At 40.0% G+C, this 24196-nt stretch overlaps 1 protein-coding gene across 1 annotated transcript in view; it reads left to right on the forward strand.

The window, feature by feature from the left end:
- LOC135467268 (MAM and LDL-receptor class A domain-containing protein 2-like) overlaps nt 1-24196 on the forward strand; it is a 147268-nt gene that overhangs the window by 98343 nt on the left and 24729 nt on the right. The window contains 32 exon segments of the mRNA XM_064745034.1: nt 417-685; nt 1045-1135; nt 1445-1555; nt 1923-2060; nt 2928-3059; nt 3698-3828; nt 4792-4876; nt 5430-5549; nt 6131-6280; nt 7154-7278; nt 7728-7892; nt 8119-8206; nt 8869-9018; nt 9355-9489; nt 9863-9991; nt 10224-10270; nt 10272-10358; nt 10660-10702; nt 10705-10791; nt 11102-11236; nt 12627-12889; nt 13148-13238; nt 13689-13826; nt 15209-15462; nt 15966-16197; nt 17795-17917; nt 18158-18285; nt 20577-20715; nt 21215-21367; nt 21582-21740; nt 22208-22347; nt 23736-23826. Of these exon segments, the coding sequence (XP_064601104.1) occupies nt 417-685; nt 1045-1135; nt 1445-1555; nt 1923-2060; nt 2928-3059; nt 3698-3828; nt 4792-4876; nt 5430-5549; nt 6131-6280; nt 7154-7278; nt 7728-7892; nt 8119-8206; nt 8869-9018; nt 9355-9489; nt 9863-9991; nt 10224-10270; nt 10272-10358; nt 10660-10702; nt 10705-10791; nt 11102-11236; nt 12627-12889; nt 13148-13238; nt 13689-13826; nt 15209-15462; nt 15966-16197; nt 17795-17917; nt 18158-18285; nt 20577-20715; nt 21215-21367; nt 21582-21740; nt 22208-22347; nt 23736-23826 (4329 nt within the window).

The following is a 24196-nucleotide window of genomic DNA, read 5'->3' on the forward strand; positions in this document are numbered from 1 at the left end:
ATGCAACTGTAGGTGCATACCACATTAGCTACTTGGGGCCCAAATAATATCTAAAATTTTATATCAAAGTAAGTCGTAAATGGATTCAACCCCAGGACTTTGTCTGATATCATGCTTGCAGCTAAATAGTATCTAAAAGTATATAGAGCACCTGAAAGATAAGTCTGGTGATGTTTTCATACACTGTTGCTATTAATGCTATTATGTAAAAAGTTGAAAAGGATTTTGATGATTCATAACCCTTTGCGTAGCCAGTCGCAAGGTTGTTGTGAATGGACAAATATAAGGAATGACAGCCGTGTTGTATGAAGGCACTTCCTGAGATGCATTGTCTCATTATTGAATGTCCTGTCACACTGTTCCCAGTGTTGCATCATGCTGACTTGTTGCTTTAGAAATGTTTTTTGTACATCTAGGTACCTACATGCTGCTGGAATCCAGTTATCCCCAGCGTCCAAATGACACAGCTGTGCTGATATCTGAAGTTATCCCCCTTGACCAGGCCAGCCAGGGGTTCTGCTTCAGGTTTTGGTATAATATGTTTGGTGCTAATGTGGGCTCATTGGTTGTGTACATCAAATACAAGGACATGGACAAACAGAAGGTGTGGAGTAAGGTGGGCTCAGGCTTCCTAGCTTGGATCCAGGGAGAAGCCAATATCCCCACCCCAGTAGACTCCTTTGTGGTAAGACTCTACCTGGTCAATCAGTATAAATATTAATAAAAATCAATATCTGAAAATATCAGCTCAAAATGAGTCTCGCATTTCTAGGAGTCATTATTTTATTTCTTTATAAAGTGTATATGTTAGTGTACTGTATAAAGGAAAGTTAATATCCCATTTTACTGCTGGCAATCACATTAATTAAAGTCTACATATTGGTGTACAGCATTAAGGAAAGTTGATATCCCATTTTACTGCTGGCAATCACATTAATTAAAGTCTACATATTGGTGTACAGCATTAAGAAAAGTTGATGTCCGATTTTGCTGCTGACTTAAATTGAGATAAATTGTGCTTATAATTGCTTGTCATTGGTGCAGATATTGGTGGAAGGAACTGTTGGAAACGGAGTCACAGGTGATATAGCAGTGGATGATTTTGCTTTGGATTTTACTGGCTGTATTGAACCAGGTAACTTCATTATTATTATTATTAAAGGTACTGTAGTATTGTTAAACTTATTTAACAATAGCAGTTAATATGACTGCTACTGGTTAACTACTGGTACAAGTCAGTGTATTCTAAAGGTTTAATCATCCTGTGTATTATATCTTTAAGGCTGTGCAGGGTATAGCTCTTCTTCGCTTTAAGGTTTGCCTCATTATTTATTCATTCATTTGATCAGAGATTCGCACTGTACTGAAGAATATATCACTTATACATCGATGGTCAGCATTATGATTCCTTCATTAAGGAAGGCTGAAACTTAATCTATTTCAGAGGGTCCACATTTTGTAAGCTGTGAGGATCCAGGAAGAAACAAAGTCCCCTCAACCCAATTCTGTGACTTTAAAGTTGACTGTCCGAATGCCCAAGACGAAGAAAATTGCGGTAATTATTTCTTCTCTACTCAGAGTGAATTGTTTTTTTGAATAAACTGTGGTGAACATTTTTCAGTGTCCAAGTGCATACATATTTTGAAAACACTTTTATCCAAGTATGTCGACAAAATATGTACAATGTTTACTTTACACTCATTTAAACTTGACTTTAGATGTATTTCACACGTTTATGGAATTACAAACATATATCAGTGGAAGAACTGGATTGCAGAAAGCAAGGTATATAGAGTTGACATGGTGTTAGTCTCACAGGTCAATGTCGCCTGTGTCGGTGTGTCACATCAACTGTTTATCATTACCACTTGTATCATTTTACCTGTGTCAGTATGTCACTTCACCTGTCTCTCATTGTACAGGGGACTGTGACTTTGAGGATGGGTTGTGTTCCTGGGAAGATCAAAGCACAGGAACCTACAAGTGGACTAGAGCTAGGAATCAAACAGTTATAGCCAACACGGGACCAGCATTTGATCATACATTAGCAGGAGCCACAGGTACTGAATCCTCAACTTTGATAGACTCATATGGTTTGTTAACATTTATCTGGCTTTGGGCTATCTTTGTTAACCGAAATGAAAACTACTATTGCTTTTCTGTGTTACATTCCACTATCATTTAACTGATGCAAAATGTTATTTTGCAGTAAGTCACTAACTCAGTTTAATTTGACCACACTATGAAGTTTGTTCACTTCATTACGCGTATCAGACACCATTTTCTATCTAATTGGTCGGGGGCCTCTATGGCTGTGTCCGTTAGCGTGCTAGCGAAGCATATTGACCCAGGAGTCTCTCACCAGTGCGGTCGCTGTGAGTTTAAGTCCAGTTCATGCTGGCTTCCTCTCAAGCCGTAAGGGGAAAGACCTGCCACCAACCTGCGGATGGTCGTGGGTTTCCCTCAGGCTCTTCCCAGTTTCCTCCCACCATAATGCTGGCCGTCGTCGTATAAATGAAATATTCTTGAGTACGGCATAAAACACCCATCAAATAAATGAATAAATAAATTTCAGTGGTCTTAAATTGAATCATGATATTTACCTGGGAAATAGCAGTGAAAAGGTGTTCATTATCAAGGTTTACGGTATTTCACCTAAAATTTAGATTTTTTTTCAAGTGATGTATTTGCTTGATCCTGTTAAATTTATGCATCTTATAAAACCACTTTCCATTTTTTTGTGAATTTTGATTATTTTTAATCAGAGGTGTTGGCGACAAAAGTTTGATTTTGTTCTGCTTCTGAATGCGCATGTTTACGAGCCAGATTTTAGGTGAAAATATAGTACTTCACCAGGTTTCTAAACTACTCTACTTAGTTTGACTGCTGTTCCCATTATTTCTGCTCTGTATTTGTCTTGTTTTCAGGTTACTACATGTTCCTGGACGCCAACACTGGCAAGAACACTTTGAGCAGTTATGCAGAATTAGTAGGCAACCCACTTCAACCCTGCAGCTCCACTTGTCAACTTCAATTCTGGTATCACATGTATGGAAAAGGTAGGTGCTTTTAGCGATATAATTTATATCCATATTTATTTATTTGACATAGTTCTGTGGACTTAGTAGATGAATTGTTAGATGGTTCTCATGGTAAGAAGGTATTATATACCTACTACTGTAATTCTTCAACCTTTCCACATTTTTGCAAGGTGTTTATTCAAGCATATTGTGAAGGTATTATTCTGTGTACACTGATAGAATTACACTCCTTGAGAAGCCCTGTAACTGGGCAATCGAAAAAATTTAGTTTTGTCTCCAAATTCAAATTTAAAATGTGCATAGATTGCAATGAAATTTGCTCTTTCATATTCTAAAACATAGGGTAGCTGGTTTGGTACTTAACCAAAGAGGATGTCAGTATGATGTGACTGAGAAGCATGTCATGTCTGGCATGTCAGGTGTCTCCTCTATGGTGTGCTACATGTACCTAGCAGATGCTTTGTCAGTATGACAGAAATAATGTTAATAGTGAGGTTTAACTCCAAGAGAAGAAAGAAACAGAAAAAAACAGAAACTGCCTTTTAATTATACCAGCCTATTCAGTTTTTATTTTTAAAAATTAACTGTGGTGATGTATAATGTAATATTTGAACCTCTTATGTGCAAAGTTGTTGTTTTACATATTTTGACTGTAGGAATTGGCTACTTGAGCGTGATCATTTGGGAGAGTGGGAGATCAACGACTGTATGGGAACTCCGCACTGATGGGGGAAATGTCTGGAGGCAGGCCACTGTGGACATTGGCCGCATCTCAAACACTTTTGAGGTAGATGGATGCCCTCAATACATTATGCTTATGCTTTACTTCTTTATGAACAGAGATGGATTGATTACATTAAATATACACAAAACTTAGATGAACAGTTCTTTCTAGGTTTGTCGTTGAATGCGGTACTCAACATTCTTTCACTTATACATGTAAGATGGAGACCAACATTATGATGGGGGAAAACTGCAGAGTTTGCTGACAGAAGAGGAAGCCAGCATGAAATGGATCTTACCCGCCTGGGTCATTGTGCTGCAATAACTGGCTAACCACTGGGCCACGGAGACCACATATTTTTCAGACAATACTGATATTGACAGATGTATTGCATACATGAACATGTACGTCACTGACATACATGTACAGATTGTACTCTTGCAGTTCCACAGGAGCCTTTCCCCAATACAGTCACTGTGAGTTCAAGTGCTGCTCATGCCGGCTTCATCACCAGCAACCGGCAGATAGTCGTTGGTTTCCCCCAGGCACTGCCTGGTTTGCTCTCATCATAATGCTGGCCACCTTTGTATAGGTGAAATATTTTTGAGTATGGTGTAAGACACCAATCAAATAACATAGGTATGTCCATCACATTACTATGGGAACCGGCCTCGATGGATCAGTCCAGGGGCAGTATATCCAGGTTTAATCCTGGGTTGGGTCAATGTAATGGCGTGAGTGGGGCGGCTTACTTTGCCTTTGGTAAGTCATGTGAGTGGAGCAGCACTAGATAAAAGAGGGGTGGAAATTCAGCCCTGCAACAAGGAGGCACATTACATGCACTCTAAGGACTTCTTCGCCATCATATGACTAAAAATTTCTAAGTAAGACATTAAATCCCAGGCACTCACTCACTCACATTGCCATTAGGGAATTGATTGGCTGTCTTGATCTATAAATATGCATTTTGTTGTGGAGTTGTTTGTGAGATATTGGTAATTAATGCTATAAGTCTCTTTGTTTTAGGTGGCCTTCCGTGGGAGACGTACCTTCAGTGTTTTGGGTGACATAGCTATTGATGATATCCAGTTTATTAACTGTAACTTCCCACGTAAGTTTGGATTTATAATAACTAGTTATAAGTAACTAAGCAGTTAACATGGAGTTCAAATTTGCTTGTATATGCTGGTTTGCTTTTCCATCCTGTTTACATTTGATCACTTTATGTCATACTGTTGGCAGAATTTGTCAGTGTATTATTAACTACTAAACTTCATATACAGTGTATGCTAATATTACAGTTTACAAGTTAAAGAACGATATTAGGTATGTTTTGTGTATATTATGTTGCACGATTGGTGAAGGCCGTGATTACCAACAGTGGGTCTGATAAAAAGTCTACAGAAATTTTATGGCCAATTAAAAGTTTTCTTCTGCTTTGCCTTTAGTGTCATAAAATTGGCATTAGTGTCAGTGTCATCTTGAGTGGTGAGCTGAAGCAGGACAGTTGTCAAATTTTGGAAAAGTCCTATGGCTAGAAAGGAAGTTTAATAATGTCAAGAACAGAAAATGGCCATTAGGTTACTTGTCCATCTTTCGTCTATAGTAAAGTAAAAGGTAGTCAAAACTTGTAGTGTTTATATGACCTGGTGTTGTTTTGCTAGCGGTCCAGCCAACGTGCCTGCCCAGCCAGTTCCGGTGTGAGAGGAAGTCCTGTGTGCAGCAGGAGATGGTCTGTGACTTCAGCGATGACTGTGGTGATAACTCTGATGAGAAGAATTGTGGTAAGACCTTATCACAGTATTAAAATGTTTGAGAAGAAAGGGTAGTGAAATAGTATATATCTTACTTTATTTGTTTATTTCTTGGATTGGTTGTTAATACCAAACTCAAGAATGATGCAGTGGTGATCAAGTTGATGGCTACAGGGAACTGGCGCAGTCAGTGTAAATCACCACCTTTCATGATTTTCTGGACATACCTCCTTTCTGGACAGTTACCATCTCAGCTGAACCAGCAGGTGCAGGATTTGAACATGAACCTGCTACCTCATTGGCCATGGCCCGACTTAGGCATAGAATAGAGAGGACATTCCTTCTTGATTATATAATCTCTATCATTGACTAGAATCCAGACAGCCATAACAGTAATGCTGTAAGCTCAATCCAAACCTAAATTAGAATGTATATGTTACATGTTTGTTCAAGACAGATAGATTCAAGTCTGTGATCTGATCCAGTGCCAGTTGGCTGAAGCAAACATAATACTTTAGCCGTTTTTTATAAACTTTGTTCTAATGATTGAACATGTATATGAAAAAACTTTTTTCTTATGCTAATATTAAAGCATTTTGCCCTTTTTTCAGCTTCTTATCCCGCTCGCTGTGATTTTGAGGAAAGCCTGTGCGACTGGTCACAAGATAAATCAGATGATTTTGATTGGTCAAGGAAGAGTGGCAGGACAATCACGTCAGGGACAGGCCCTACTAGAGACCACTCCAGAGGAACTGGTACAGGCAAGTGACGAAAGAGAAAAGTTTTATAGCACATGTACATGAGATTTTAAAAAGTAGGTCTGTGTGGATAAGAAAGTGTTTGCATGGATATTTCAGGATAGCAGTCTTTTGGTGTTTGAACTATGGCATAACACCTTTAATATTCTAGTGGTTTATGCGTCTAATTGCCTCATCTCAATTTTGATGACTTTGGAGTTTTTGAGTTTACTCAATAGGGGGTGGAGGATATCATAACAACAAGATCATAGTTTTGTGGCTAGCAGCTTCCTGTATTTCTAGCAACTCCTTGTATTTCTAGCAACTTTCTGTATTCCTTAGGTAATGGGAAAAGCTGTTCCAGTGCTTATGCTAGCAGTACCAGTATCTAGATCCAGGGAATCCGAGTTCAAATCTCTTTATCACCCGCAGAGAAAATCCTTGATCCAAAACACATGATTACGATAAAAATATTTTGGTGCTCATACTAATATCTTTCTCAAGCTACTAGCAAGTGGTTTTATTTCAATCTGCTTAGGTTGTTGTTTTCGTGGCCTTGATTGCACACTGATCACAGATATGTCATGAAATATTTATTTATTTGTTTAACTGGTGTTTTACGCCGTACTCAAGAATATTTCACTTACAAGATGGTGGCCAGCATTATGGTTGGAGGAAACCGGGTAGAGCCCGGGGTAAACCCACGACTCATCCGCAGGATGCTGGCAAACATTCCCATGTACTGTCATGAAATAACTCTACACATATGATATATTGCCACTAAATAACAGTTAGTCTGATGAACACTATGATGTGTTGAGACTATGCCTTGCATTACTACGAAACGTTTTACCAACAGTGCACATTATAATCCTTTGTCACATGGCTCTGTTGCAGGTCATTACCTCTATATTGAATCGTCAAGTCCCAGGAAAAAGGGAGACAAAGCTCGATTGGTCAGTCCTACCTTCTCAGCTAGCTCAACCAGCCGGAAAAGGAGAGATACTTCGTCCATCTGTATGGTAAAACTCGCAATTTTGTGTCATGTCATTTGCTTGAAGTTTCAGTAAACTGTCAAGTGTTCAGGTTTTCTTCAAACTTCTTGGACCCATCCTGATTCAGGGTCAAATGCATTTTCTTCATATTAAGGGCAACCTTTCCTGCTTAAAATGATTCAGGCTAAATCTCATGAGGCTGTTGTTCATTCTTGCTTTTGCAATGAGGATATGTGGGCAAGCTGGTGAGATAGCTCTTATGTATTGTGAAGAGAACAGTGGTCCTTCGGACAATTTGTGTGCAAACCGATAACTTACTTCTTATGTATTATAAAGAGAGTGGTCAGTCTGACTTGAGCTCAAGTCACCTTTGTGCAGGAAATGGTGCCCCATTGTCAATGCCTTAGACTAGTGAGATTTTATAGAGAAATAAAAAGTAGCCAGTGTAAAGCCCATATCTAAATTTGATCCCACAGGTGCGTTTGTTCTACCACATGTATGGAACAACTATTGGATCTCTCAGTGTCTACACCAGAAACTCTATCAATGGACCGCTAAAGAAAATTTGGTCCAGGGTGGGGAATATGGGTGACTACTATGAGAGAGCAGACATCCAGATCTTTGAGTCCCAACCATTCCAGGTAAGAACATATGAGTGGTCTGACATATGACATTAGGTTTTCAAATGTTCATCAATGTTTTGCAGTTCCTCGGTGTGTTTTTTATCTTCTGTTTTTTTTGTTCAGTAAAACTGTGAGCTTAGGATGTGTGCCCAAACGAAATATAATTATATGGTAGTACACAAGTATGTCAGTGCACATTTGAAAATCAAATAAATTCAACTAATTGGCTTTCTTTTTATTGCAGGTTATAATTGAGGGTGTGGTTGGTGGTTACCTTGGCGACATTGCTGTAGATGACCTCTCGATGACACCTGAATGCAAGGTTATGACAGGTACTAAAACATTCTTGTTAGCAGAAAAAAGGGAGTTAATCCAGTAAAAATATAACATGGCTTTAAATGTGACATTTAAGTGAGTGAGTGCTTGGGGTTTAACATTAAAATGTGACATTTAAAGATCTGTTTACAGTGACTTCACACCAAGAGTAGTTACATTATCAAATACAGTACTGTAAATCTTCAACCTCTAAAGTACATTTTGTGGGGGGGGGGGGAGGGGGAGGGGATTCATGCATACAATTATTATTAAAATGCTTTTATCACAGACGCTACAAGCTTCATAAATATGTACAAATCATTTCTCTACTCCCAATAATTCTATAAGAATGTTCCAAAATATTGGTTGCAGAGAAAAAATGGATGAAAAACGTGAAGAATTAGGGATCTTTACTTTTGGGGGAAAAAAACTGATAGAGAAATGTATTATTTGGTTTTCTGCACCAACTTTCTACATGTCGTCGTCTTCAAGTAGTGCTGTTTTAGTTCATTATAAATCTGATTGCATAATACATGGATAAGCATGGTATTACTTATTCATTTTTTCCACCTGCCCACAGATTGTCCAAGAACTATTCATGACAGTTAGGTTAATTAAAATACAGGTGGTATCAAACCAAAGCCATATAACACTTGTACATTAATCTATGCTTCTACAGTTCCTCTGCCCTCTGGCTCCCCTCCTCCCTCGACCACACCCAGTGTTTGTAGGGGTGGCTATCAGTGTTCTGATGGGGCGTGTATTAATCAGACCCAGGTGTGTGACTTCAGGCAAGACTGTACTGACGGGAGAGATGAACTCAACTGTGGTAAGTCAGCAGAAATCTACCTTTATATAGCTGGTGGAGAAAAGTGTTGGCCACAAAAGGTCTAAAATACAGCCAATATATATATTTATTTGTGTCTTACACTGTTTTTAAATCAACATTTAGATATATTGCTGCCCTTTAATTGATATAAATAAAGGAATATCACCCACAGAAATGCCTATAAAGTAGGACAAAACTCATGTTTTAGGGAATCTTTTGAAAAATGTATACATTTCCTTGTATTTTGAAATAAAGTGCATGTTCATTGTAAAATCACAGATTCATTTTGTGGACTGTGTCACCATTCTACTGAAGGGAATCTGCTCTTGCCGACAGGTACTTGTACATTTGAGAGCTCTCAGTGCGGATGGACTGATGTCAGCAGTGGGAAGTACGAGTTTCACCTTTATAACGGGGTGTCACCTGGTCGGTACGGTCCAGCTACTGACCACACTCTGGGGAGCAACATTGGTCAGTTTTACAGATACATTCCTTAATATCTAAATAGTTTTTTAAAGACAAAAGCTTTGTTCAAATCAATTTCTGTTAGTGATGACCTCATTCTGCATCTACATGCCATTTTGTACAGATAATGTGTGTAACAGTGTTACATGAGAAACAGGTTTAATATTTGTGTAAAGTAAAGAAAATATAAAACACAAACATTTTTTCATTGTGTATGTATTACCATGTGTGGCCTTGGTGACTCGAGCATTTGAATTAAGTGTTGATCTTTGAAGTAGATGATATCAAAAGAATGTGTAATGTGTGAAAATTTAATTTCTGCTGTACATATGTTGTAATTTTCACCATATGACAGCTTGGCAAAATCTGGATGTTACAGGTCATTATATGGTGGTGGAGGGATCCAGCGGGGTGTTCTCATCGCGCGCCCTGATGGAGACACCAGTCTTACAGGCCACAGCAGCCAGTTGCAGAATGGAATTCTTCTACCATATTTACGGAGCTGGAGGTATGAGTGTGAAGTGTATGTCATAAATAAAACATGAGTATAGTTTGTGAGGTCAAATTAGTCAGCCATGTTAACACCTGTAAACTATTGCCTTTGATCTGACATGAGAGGGCATCTTGTGAACAGTCAAATCATTTACCTTTGTCAACTCCTGTAAATCTGTTAGGGAACACGAGAGTATGGCTTGTGAATGGTCAAATCAGTTAACACCTGGAAACCTTTGATCTTTCAGGTAACATGAGAGTGCGGCTTGTGAACAGTTTGAATCCACAGGACAGGGACTTATCTGTTTGCTCTGACGGGTAACCAAGGCAATATGTGGAAGCGAGCATCTGTTGACATCGGAGAGTTGAATGCTGGGTATAAGGTAATTAATAAAGCCTAAGTTTAATCCCTAGGAAACAATCAGTCAGTGTAAAGAGTAAAATATAATCTAGGCATTACATTTAATTAGTGGGTATTTACATGCATTAGCAAGTATGCCTAATCTGAGAATGTTTGAAGTCACAGGACAATATAATTGTAGTTACTTGTACATGAAGGCAAAGGAATTAACGTGATTGCTTGAGGAGAGTCCTACTGTTTCGTGTGCTTTCAAATTAACTTAGACAGTTAACAGAAACTGGCACACACCGATTTTCCAAGAAAGTTTTTTCATTCGAATTCAGGTTCAGTTTGAGGCAATGCCGGGCAGAAGTAGCTTCTTTGGCCCAGTGCTCAAGACACAGACATGGCTGTTGACGACATTAAATTCTTGGACTGTGACCCAGAAGCTATTTACAATGACACCAGTGAGTACTGTGTATTTCAGCATGACCGTGGCCAGAGTGATATTGACCAAAGAGATTCTTTAAATATATATTCTAAACCATCCAACAAACTTATTAAATATGAATGTCATAAACTTTATAAAAATTTTTGATGAGTTGAAGCTTTTACTGGATTGACTGCCAGTCTGAACTATAACTCAGGATATGCTTAAAATCAAGGCAGATATAATTATTCTTACTTCTGATCAGTCCTCAATGGAGTAACATTACTGCAAATTTAAGATGATGTCATGGTCTAACACAGGTGTTCCTTTGCTTCTGGAATGTCCTTATGTTGTAGACCTGAATTGTACATTTGAGACCGGTTTGTGTGGCTTCTTCCAAGAGTCAAGAGATGACTTTGACTGGACAAGGACAAATACCAGCTCCCCCACCCCGGGGACTGGTCCTGACAGAGATCACACAACTGGTACAGGTAAGGCTGCCTTGACTTCTACACCTTAGTTGTGGTGTCTTACAAATACGCGGACAGATGAATCAGGTAGTACATCTTGCACAGGTAAGGCTGCCTTGACTTCTACACCTTAGTTGTGGTGTCTTACAAATACGAGGAGGGGACAAATCAGGTAATACATCTGGAACAGGTAAGGCTGCCTTGACTTCTACACCTTAGTTGTGGTGTCTTACAAATACGAGGACAGACAAATCAGGTAATACATCTCTCACAGTTAAGGCTGCCTTGACTTCTACACCTTACTTGTGGTGTCTTACAAATACAAGGACAGACAATTCAGGTAATACATCTTGCACAGGTAAGGCTACCTTGGCTTCTACACCTTAGTTGTGGTGTCTTACAAATACGAGGACAGACAATTCAGGTAATACATCTGGCACAGGTAAGGCTGCCTTGGCTTCTACACCTTAGTTGTGGTGTCTTACAAATACGCGGACAGACAAATCAGGTAGTACATCTTGCACAGGTAAGGCTGCCTTCACTTCTACACCTTAGTTGTGGTCTCTTAGAAATATGCGGACAGACGAATCAGGTAGTACATCTTGCACAGGTAAGGCTGCCTTGACTTCTACACCTTAGTTGTGGTGTCCTACAAATACGCGGACAGACGAATCAGGTAGTACATCTTGCACAGGCTGCCTTCACTTCTACATCTTAGTTTTAGTGTCTTACAAATGTAAGGACAAACAAAACCGATTGCGCAATAGACACAAGTAATTTTTGCCTTCACTTCTGCATCTTACTTGTGGTGTTTCACAAGTACGAGGACAAAATGATAAGACAAAAGAGATCACACAACTGGCACTGGTAAGGTTGTTTTTACATCTGCATCTTACTGATGGTTTGTAGTTCTGTAAGTGTGACGGTGAAACAGCTGAAGCTGTTAATAGACAGTTAATCTTTATGAAAGAGTGGCAATTTCTTAAGAAATGTTCTCTGATATCATGAATAATACAGAAGATTTCGTATCCAAAGTATTGTGGACCTAAGCTGTGTAGTATGGTTTGTTCCTGCCTTTGTCATGATCTTGTATTGTGGGCAAGCTGGTAATATTTTTCTTTAGTATGAAAAGAGGGTGATGATAAATTCATCTCGGACCCAAATCAAGGGTAAGGGTGCCTTATTGAAGTGAGGTCCAGATTAGAGGATAATGCTTTATTTTAAGTTTTAAAAGTACTTTAGATAAACATTGGAAATAAACCTCACAAAGGAAATGATACTTACAAGACAGTGCTGTTAAGATAGAAGGTCCTTTCTTTGGGCTATTGCTTGATTATATAAGAAAGTATATAATGTCACTATTAATGCAATATTGAAAAAGGCCTTTTTGGAGTATTTTGCTCTCTCCTAGGTTTCTATGTCTACATGGAGACATCCAACCCACGTCACAAGGGTGAGGTCGCAGGGTTATCATCTGGTTTACAACCTCCCACCCCTAAAGAGGGAATCTGCTTGACTTTCTGGTACCATATGTATGGGGCCTATGTGAACACACTAAATGTGTATGTACAAGATGGACCCCGGAAAAAGACACTGGTGTGGACAAAGGCTGATACACAGGGTAATGTGTGGAGGAAAGCTCAAAGGACACTGCACAGTGTTATCCCATATCAGGTAACTCAACTGTGGGGATATTTCAATATGTGGAACACCTGACAATAGTGCTATCCCACATCAGGTGCACCTGTGTCCCTCTGTCCAAAGAGGGAGGTTTTAATGGCCACATGTAATACGGCCATGTTTTCTCCATAAAAATAATCTGAAAACTAAATAGCTTCTATTATCTATCAAGCAAAATACATTTACTTTATTTTTTCAGTGTTTTGAATTTTGTACAACTGACACAATGTATATGTATGTATTGTGTTGCAGCTTGTGTTTGAAGGTGTAGTGGGCTACAGCTGGTTAGGAGATATTGCCCTGGATGATATTGTTGTTACAAACGGCCCCTGTCCACCTCAGAGTAAGTCATTTGTATGCTTTTCCACCTTTGGCCATACTAGTTAAAATTTTTGTTCTATGGCCAAAAGTAATCTTCAATTTTGGAAGAGGATAGCGATAAAAAAATAAAACTGAAAAATGATGTAATTTGTGTGAAATGTGGACTGTCCTTGCAATTGCTTTTGCTAAAGACATATCTTTATGATTGGAAAGCCTCGAGACTCCATCTTTATTCCATTTGTGTTTTTTAGTGTCTGCTTGTCCATAAAACACTTGGTGTAGCTCTAGCTGCATTAGCCTGGACTTTCATTTATGTGTGTGTGTGTGACCAACTCTGAATATGGATAAAATATTTGAAGTTGAATTCATGTCTTTTCAGAGGTGTGTGACCTACAGCTAGATTTTTGTGACTTACCACTACATGTCCTGCCAAATTGGTGATACGTTTGATCAAATTTTGCACTTGTTTCAGAGGTGTGCGACTTCGAGGTAGGATTCTGTGACTTCACACAGGACACAGACGATGATTTTGATTGGACAATCAACACAGGAGGGACAGGAACATTTGGTACAGGACCTGTGGCTGACCACACCACAGAGTACAGTAAAGGTGGGTTCTGCTCACTTTTGAGGGGGCCATTCCTTAAACATAACTGCTGTTTAAGATGCCTGTTAATTTTGCAATAGGTATGAAAACTCAGTATTAATATGCAACACATAAAAATGGGATTTATTACCCGGCTGTCTAGTTTTGGCCTTGAATGTATGCCATCAGTAAGCAGTCTCTACTAGCCAGATGACTACAATATTTCACATCATGTTTGAGCATTCGAAGACATGAGATACTTTGACAGAGACTCCAGTATCTTGTCACTATAGTGGAACTTCTTTTGAATTACAAAGTTGCTGCTTGCACTGCCAAAACAAATGTAATAATAAATTGTTCTAGAAAATATACTGACAAATAATGCTTTAATGGTTCCTAAGTTAAAATACCTTAAGACACATTGTCAGGAATATGGCTGTTGAAAATCTGTAATTAACTGGTCATTTCATGGTACAGATCATTATTACAACATAACTGAAACCTTTATTTTTAAAGAGGGTAGCTCTGTAAAGATAAACAATTTTCTCTTCCCAGAGGCCCTCTATAACAATACATGAACATTAAACAAGTGCAAACATTATATACAATTCCATTTTTTTAAAACATGAAAGCATGCAATAATACATCTCTACATACATCAGCGTATATTAATTTAGTCATTGAAATAATTTTTCAAATAACGTTACTTAGAAGCAGAAATTGATGATGCCGTTTTGATTAGACAGAAATTACAGTGTTCATAAGTGATTCTACAATTTTTCACAGGAAGTATTCACTGTACATGTGTGTTTCATTCAGTTATGTCTACATGTTAGCGTATCGTACACCAAGCTGAAACACCATCATTAATTGCATGAAAAATCTGTTATTCCAGGCTGTTGGCAATATGAAGATTTGAATCCATTTTTCTTGTTAGCTGGCTTTTATGTTGACAAAATGAAAATGTGCTTGTTGACAAAGCCTGCTGTCAACCATCAAACAGTAGATGTGATTTGTTCCGCTAACCTGTACATATTGTTCTGCAAGGAATTTATTATTATTACAGAACATCGCCCCTAGGGCGACTTCCACAAAACTTAGTAAATCAGTTTATCACAACTTTTCTCATAAACTATGCTGCCTTATTGGGCTACAACCTAGGCAATGTCTTAAATGGGAAAAGTTACAAAAAAATATTATTTCTGCAGTTTTGTTAAAATGGCAACAGTGTTCTCTGTTCCCGCCCACCCATAAAGGGAGACAACTGCTGTATTTATTGACATGTTGGTCAGGTCACACTTCTCATTTAAATTGTGCATTACATACCTTTGGCCACAATGTAAGGTCTAGAAAATCTAAAGTTATTCTAGTGCTGACATTGATGGCGTAAACATGTCTTCCTGCAGGACACTATGCTTACATAGAATCCTCTAGAGAAGTTCCCGGAGATGTGGCCAGACTGACCAGTGCCATCTACGAGCCGTCAAACAAACCAGAGTGTGTGGAATTCTGGTATCACATGTATGGAGCCAATATTGGTCAACTGAACGTGTATAAGATGGTTAATGGTCAGAGATACAGTATGTTAACCAGGAAAGGGAACCAGGCTGACATGTGGATTCAGGGGTCATTCACAGTCAATGAGACTCTGCCATGGCAGGTAAGAGGTTAGGTGCTTCTGAACCCTCCTGGGTCTTCAGGGCAATGAGTAGAGTTGGGGTTGAGGGGAGGGGGCCAGACCCTTCTGGCTCCACTGTATACCCAGGGTGGTGGGGCTTTCATCAGAACCCTGCTGGACAAACGTCCAGGACAGTGGGCCTCAGATCCCTCCTGGCTGTACCTTTAAGACAATGGAAGAGGGGTGGGTATGGGATTTTAGAACTCTGTATTGTGTTGTATGGCTGTATTGTACATCCAGAGTAAGGGACTGGGATCAGAACTCTGCTGGCTAAACATCCAGGATGCAGGGCTTCAAAACCCTGCTGGCTTTACATCCTGGGCAAGAAAGCTTGGAGAACATCTTAACATACCTCTTCTTTTCTCCCAAAACAGATTCATTTTGAAGATAAGAAACTTCTCAAAGGACAGTTTAAGTTTCCAGTTATTTCCAGTGCAGGTTCATACCAAAGTTGTGTTAAGACCAACTCTTTGTTCTTTCCAAAGCTTGTGTTTGAGGGTGCAACATCAACTGGTGTACAAGGTGACATTGCCATAGATGACATTCAGGTTATTCCAGGAAGTTGTCCTCAGCCAGGGTCATGTGATTTTGAACATGGCTTCTGTGGATTTACCAATGGCCATGGAAGGGATGATTTTGATTGGCTCAGAACAACAGGGGGCACATCTTCTCCAGGAACCGGACCAATTGTAGATCACACCACAAACAGTGATCAAGGTCTGTTATAACAGAATGATGTTAAGTGTACAACAGAGTAATCTCTTTGGGAATGTAACTTTTATATTGGTACCAGGAGCCTGAATGAAAATTGTTGTTGGGAATACAGTGTAGCAACGCAATACCGTGCCGTTTTGGGGACAGTTTCCTTGTGCTATAATGAAATGACCTTGGGATCCAGTATATAGGGCTACTGTCTTGTCTTACCTGTAGGCCATGATTTTGATACTGAACAAAGTTTTATGGATGCAAGACTTATTTTGTCAAATGCTTTTATAAGTTTATAATATAAACGAATGAGATGGTTTGATACCTAAGGATTCAACTAGTATTCTGTGGTATACAAGTTTTGATTGCTGAACACAAGCATCTTAGCACCTTCCTACGAGTCATATCCCGTAAAGCTAGCCTGGTATCGGATAATCACAGGCCTGAGCTGATCTGCAGAACTCGGTGCATGTTAACCGTTTCAACAAGCTCAATTCAAGTAACATAGTTTCATCCACTTTATTTTTAAATATAAATAGCTACAATGCATTTGATATTCAATTCATCCATATCCGCACCTATCAGAAGTAACTCATGGAAGTCAGATTCAAAATGGCGGACTGCAGATGACTGTCAACCCGAACACCTGGCTGCGTTATAGCTACTGAACAAAAAAAATAAATAAAAATAATGTTCACCATTTTAATGTATATCATGCTCAGTTAATGTATTAAATGAAGGAATAAGGAAAAAAATTAAGAAGCCATTCTCAAAGGTGTGAGTGAATTCATCTCAACTCTCACTTGTGCGTGTAAGCATGCTGGTAAGCCAAACCTCACGCCCTGCAGCTTCACTGCTCGCAATATAGCCATTCAGTAATCTGACTAAAGTTATCAGCATTTACTAAAAGTGTACAAACATTAATCCCTTTATGAGGTATGCCTGTCACAGTGAGGAAAATGTGTTCTGCACTGCTGATGAGGCCACACACATCGTAAGTAATGCTGCACATTAATGTCACACGTCAAACTCGCTTGCAAGGAAATGTAGCTAGTTACAACCTCTATCATTATCCATTTCTGTTTGCCTATACTCACTTAATATCCCGAAGCTTAAGCCTAAAATATAATGGGTCACACACCAGCAGTAGAAAATAAAGCAAATCATGTGACGGTATTTAAGTATATTTCTTGGTGAAAAATCTTTATTTGTTTGCAGTTTTAGTTGTTCACAATTGAAAGTACACCACAGATTTTTGGAGGACAAGATTTATATCCGATTACATGCTATATTAATGTGTCTTATACCAAGTTTACACTTACATAAAAATAGGCATTTTTTATACCCTTTTGCTTGATAAGTTCAATTTCTCATAACATTTTTTTCAGAAATAACATATATTTAAAACACAGTAAGGTAATTCAGCTGTCCAGGAGATTCCATGCATGTCTCAAGATGCTATGGACATTTATTCTGCTGATATGATCTATGTTCTCTTCTATTAGAAGAAGAATCATTAGCCAGCCACTATTTTAATAACATATGAAATATGTTTTTGTGCATTCTCAGTCAGGGAGTGTGTTATAGATTGTGGTTTCTCTACCCCTAGGGTTTTACCTGTATGTGGAGGCCTCAGGGAGGAATAAGGGTGAGAGGGCCTGGCTGTTCAGTGAATACTTACCCCCGACCACAGGATCCTGTTTGAACTTCTGGTACCACATGTATGGGGCAGGTATGCACAATTTTAGTGTCTAACTTAGTTAAGATCCAAAAATGTGAAGGGAATTTTAATTCACAAATCAGTATGATATTTACTTTAACTTGATAATTGTTACTGTAGTAGTTAAGGAAATTATGTAGAACTGTTCACAAATTATTTCCAGTATCTTCTTGCTAGTATACAAAACAAGAAATAAAATTGATACAAATCAGATATAATTGAATGATGTGACATTAACCGTCTATTCACCAGATATTGGGAGTCTTCGAGTGTACCAGCCAGACCCTGCAAGGACTCGACTTCTATGGAACATGACAGGAGACCAGGGCAATGGCTGGCAACTGGCGCAAATCTTCATAGACAGCCCGATCGCGTACCAGGTAGGCAGCTCCCTCTCAGCTACACCTGGACATACCTGTCACACTCATCTATACACAGCCCCATCTCTTACTAGGCACACCCAGACATACCCGTCACACTCACCTATACACAACCCCATCTCTTACCAGGTACACCCAGACATACCCGTCACACCTATACACAACCCCATCTCTTACCAGGTACACCCAGACATACCCGTCACACTCACCTATACACAGCCCCATCTCTTACCTGGTACACCCAGACATACCCGTCACACTCACCTATACACAACCCCATCTCTTACCAGGCACACCCAGACATACCCGTCACAATCACCTATACACAACCCCAACTTTTACCAGGTACACCCAGACATACCCGTCACACTCACCTATACACAGCCCCATCTCTTACCAGGCACACGCAGACATAGCTGTCACACCCATCCACTGACAGCCCCATCTCTTACCAGGCACACCCAGACATACCCGTCACACTCACCTATACACAACCCCATCTCTTACCAGGTACACCCAGACATACCCGTCACACTCCCCTATACACAGCCCCATCTCTTACCTGGTACACCCAGACATACCCGTCACACTCACCTATACACAGCCCCATCTCTTACCAGGTACACCCAGGCATGCCCGTCACACTCACCTATACACAGCCCTATCTCTTACCAGGCCCACCCAGACATACCCGTCACACTCACCTATACACAACCCCAACTTTTACCAGGTACACCCAGACATACCCGTCACTCTCACCTATACACAGCCCCATCTCTTACCAGGCACACCCAGACATACCCGTCACACCCATCCACTGACAGCCCCATCTCTTACCAGGCACACCCAGACATACCCGTCACACTCACCTATACACAGCCCCATCTCTTACCTGGTACACCCAGACATACCCGTCACACTCACCTATACACAACCCCATCCTTTACCAGGCACACCCAGACATACCCGTCACACTCACCTATACACAACCCCATCTCTTACCAAGTACACCCAGACATACCCGTCACACTCACCTATACACAACCCCATCTCTTACCAGGTACACCTAGACATACCCGTCACACTCACCTATATCCAACCCCATCTCATACCAGGTACACCCAGACATACCTGTAACACCCATCCACTGACAGCACCATCTCTTACCTGGTACACCCAGACATAGCTGTCACACACACCTATGGACAGCGCCATCTCTTACCAGGTACACCCAGACATAGCTGTCACACACACACACACCTATGGACAGCGCCATCTCTTACCAGGTTCACCCAGACATACCTGTCACACCCATCCACTGACAGCCCCATCTCTTACCAGGTACACCCAGACATACCTGCCACAAACACGTAGGGACAGCCCCATTTCTTAAAAGGTACATCCAGACGACTGACAGCCCTATCTCTTACCAGGTACACCCAAACATATCTGTCACATACACCTATAGACAGCCCCATCTCTTATCAAGTACACCCGGACATATCTGTCAGACTCACCCAAGACAGCCCCTTCTCTTACCAAGTACACCCAGACATATCTGTCACACTCACCCAAGGACAGCCCCATCTGTTACCAAGTACACCCAGACATATCTGTCACACTCACCCAAGGACAGCCCCATCTGTTACCAAGTACACCCAGACATATCTGTCACACTCACCCAAGGACAGCCCCATCTGTTACCAAGTACACCCAGACATGTCTGTCACACTCACCCAAGGACAGCCCCATCTGTTACCAAGTACACCCAGACATACCCGTTACACCCATCCACTGACAGCCCGATTTCTTACCAAGTACACCCAGACATATCTGTCACACTCACCCAAGGACAGCCCCATCTGTTACCAAGTACACCCAGACATATCTGTCACACTCACCCAAGGACAGCCCCATCTGTTACCAAGTACACCCAGACATGTCTGTCACACTCACCCATGGATAACCTCATCTGCTACCAGGTACGCCAAGACATATCTGTCAAAACCCACCTCATCTGTTATCAGGTATGCCCACACACCTGTCATACATGTGATATTTATTTATTTATTTGATTGGTGTTTTATGCTGTACTCAAAAATATTTCACTTATACGACAACAGCCAACATTATGGTGGGAGGAAACTGGGCAGAACCCAAGGGGAAACCCACGACCATCCGCAGTTTGCTGGCAGACCTTCCCAGGGACGGCCGGAGAGGAAGCCAGCTACATGTGATACAATACTGGTCAAACACTTTTACATTAATGACTATGTTGTTGTAATGTGCAGCTCACATTTGACGGAGAAATTGGTGATGGTTTCCACGGAGACATAGCATTAGATGACATCAGGTTGACTCCTGGAGACTGTGTCAACTTTACCATGATGACAACAACAACATCAGTACCAACTTCCAAGCAGACATTCCGTAAGAATAACTTTACATTCCTTTGCTAAACTCCATAGCCTTTAAGTAAAGTTCCATGATAAAAGTGCTGATGGACATACCTGTGAGATAAGGTCTGGCTGTTATCTTACTGTTTTATTCCCCTGTATCTATAGCTTGTGTTGATTTAACACATAGTCTGAATTTTGTGGCCTTGTCTCCATACCTGTAATGTTCACCTTGAAATTTAGTTCTCCTGTTGATGGTAAAATAAAGTGCTGGAATAATAGTGCTGAGTCAAAATGAGCCTTTCATTTTTTGGAGTTACATTACTTGTGTATTACGTTAAATTTAACAGTGGAATTCCTGGTGTCAAGGACTAATTTGTTTTGGCTGAACATTACAGCACCGTGTATTTATGCTTATTTTTGAATTTTGTTCATTTATCTATTTGAATCATTTTCTTCACTCTTTATCTTTTAGGAAATGTAACCTATTTGGTTGATTCTTAATTGCGAAAAAATCTTATTTAATTCACCAGCACCTATGATATTCAACTGTGACTTTGAACAGAAGACAATATGCACTTGGCAGCAAGACTCAACAGATAGGTTTGACTGGACACTACAGAAAGGACAAACAAGCTCTAAGAAGACAGGCCCAGAGTTTGACCATACCACTGACACAGATAAGGGTACGTGAATTTGTATGGTGTGTGCATATTTTACTCCAATAAAACAAGTCATTATCTAGTGTATATCTAGAACAGCATTTTGGTTTGAAACGAATACAAGCATAAATATTTTTTGCAGGGAACAGATTATTTGCATTTTATAACAACATATGTATTTCCTGACATTAACTTGGCTGTGGTTTAATTTTTTTTTTCCATATTGACACAATTCTAGGCTACTATGTGTACATAGAAGCCAGCCATCATACTGCCAATGATACAGCACGCCTGATAAGCCAGAGCATGATGGTGGACAACATGGGCAAATGTGTGAAGTTCTGGTACCATATGTATGGACGACACATCAGCCAACTGAATGTCTATGCTAAACTCGGTGAGACATTTGCCATTACTTATATACTGTTTGACTTTTGACACACTTAGCTTTACATGGCAGGTAAAAGCCGAATGGTGGAGATACTTAGCTTAAAATTATTGAATGCACAGGGCATTGGTTTGGTTCCAGCTTCAGTTTTGAGATTCCAATGTCTCCAGTGTTCTCCTTGTTGGAAGTAAGGTTTGGTTGGCCTTACATAAGGGATCACTGTTCTGGATTAAAATCTGTGTATCACATCTGAAAAGCTCATCAGTTCCTTGGTGATTTTCTGTGGGCAGCCTGGGTGTCCTCTGCACACAAACTTAGCTGCTCTTAAAGTGATAACGCCTTGAGTTTAGCATTAAACCCCAATCAATCAGTCCTCAGTTTACATTCTGAAAATATGAAATATCAATCTATAATTTGTTTTATTGTGTGCATACATATGTACATATATGTTTGCTCCTTTTCTTTGATTTCTACAGGAGACGTACTCAGTTATCCTGTGTGGAAAAGAGTTGGTAACCAAGGAAACCAGTGGAAATACGGCAGTGTCTACCTGACACCGGACACTGTCCCTGTGTTGAGCTCTGGGAACTCTGTCCCTGCACAGACCACTATCTCGGTGAGGACAGGCTACATTTAGTCTGAAAACATATCACTCTCAAGTGTATGGTTCAGTTGTTTGAAATCAACTATTTCCTAGCGCAAACATGTGTGTTAGTACATTACTAACATGCTAAATCAGTCTGTGGCACAAGGCTGATGTAACTACAATAACTTGTACATCTGTCCATGTCAGTAGAAGTTACAGTAGCTCTAACACCTGTCCATCTATCCATGCCAGTGTATGTTACAGTAGCTCTAACAACCATATGCATGTCCATCTATCCCTGCCAGTATAGGTAACAGTAGCTCTAACAACCCCATGCCTGTCCATCTATCCCTGCCAGCTTTTGTTACAATGGCTCTAACAACATTGTGCCTGTCCATCTATCCCTGCCAGCTTTTGTTACAATGGCTCTAACAACTCTGTGCCTGTCCATCTGTCCGTGCCAGTATATGTTACAATGGCTGTAACAACATTGTGCCTGTCCATCTGTCTGTGCCAGTGTATGTTACAATGGCTCTAACAACATTGTGCCTGTCCATCTGTCCATGCCAGTATATGTTATAATGGCTCTAACAACACTGTGCCTGTCCATATGTTTGTATGAGTATATGGTACAGTTGGCCATGTACCTTCCACATTAACTGCTCTGAATATCTTCATTCACTAATGTGGAACTTGGTCATGTCGCCTGCGTTGTTCTTAAAGTCCCAACGCTGTAAGCCACAAAGAGAGGTCTGTTGTGGTCTTAAAGTACTTCTGAATTCATATCGCCGTATTATGCGGGAGTAATAAAGACCATAACATCGCAAATAACACAAATGTAACCAACACATCCACTCGGACAGCATCAGAAATTCGCTAAATGCCATTTTTGAATCACATGACTCTGTGGCTATGGTGGACTGTGCACACGGGAACGGGCCAGGTTAGTAAATGGAAGAGCACAGATCTGTTTTTCTGAAAGCTTAGTTGGCAAGAATGAAACAGATCTCAGATCTAATGGTACAGTAGCTCTAACAACACTGTGCTTGTGTATGTGTGAGAATCGGTTACAGTTACTGAAACACCCCTATGCTTGTCCATCAGTCAGTGCAAGTAGATGTTACAGTAGTTCTAACAACACTGAGGCTGTCTGTATGCCTGTGTTAGAATAGGTTACAGTAACTAAAACAACCCTATGCTTGTCCATCAGTCAGTGCCAGTATATGTTACAGTAACTAAAACAACCCTATGCTTGTCCATCAGTCAGCGCCAGTATATGTTACAGTAGCTCTAACAACCCTATGTTTGTCCATCAGTCAGTGCCAGACAGCCCTATGACATTTTCACTGCTTAGTGGAAATATTACCATTATTTCTTGTTGCTTGCTAACGGCATGTTTCTTTGTGTGGGTGGGTCAGGTGGTGTTTGAGGGTGTAATCGGGGCTGGTGCTGCTGGGGACATTGGTTTGGATGACATTGCTGTTAATGACGGTCCATGTCCCACTTCATGTAAGTTTGTAGTGCAGGTTTACATATCATTACAGATCTGTTTTGGTGAAGTAATTTTCAGTTGGTACAATTTATTTCAAATTTGTAATTCTTAATACCAAATTAAAGCAGTAGTACTAATGAAACGCAGTTTTAGGTGTAGTGACACGTTCAATTGTGGCAGAATATGGTTTTATAAAAAATTTTTAAAAAGCTAGTATTAAATACTGTAGCATTCAATTATTACTTATTATAATCGTCATCGTTAGATTAAAGTAAAGCTGTGGACAGTACGAACGTCCATGTTTTTAACACACTGTCTTCTGCATGTATGTTTTTAAAGAAATGTGTAAAATACAATTTTGTTTTGTTTTGTGTATTGTTTCTTCCC

Source organism: Liolophura sinensis, chromosome 6 (assembly GCF_032854445.1).
Source record: "Liolophura sinensis isolate JHLJ2023 chromosome 6, CUHK_Ljap_v2, whole genome shotgun sequence".
In the NCBI taxonomy this organism is placed as follows: Eukaryota; Metazoa; Mollusca; class Polyplacophora; order Chitonida; family Chitonidae; genus Liolophura; species Liolophura sinensis.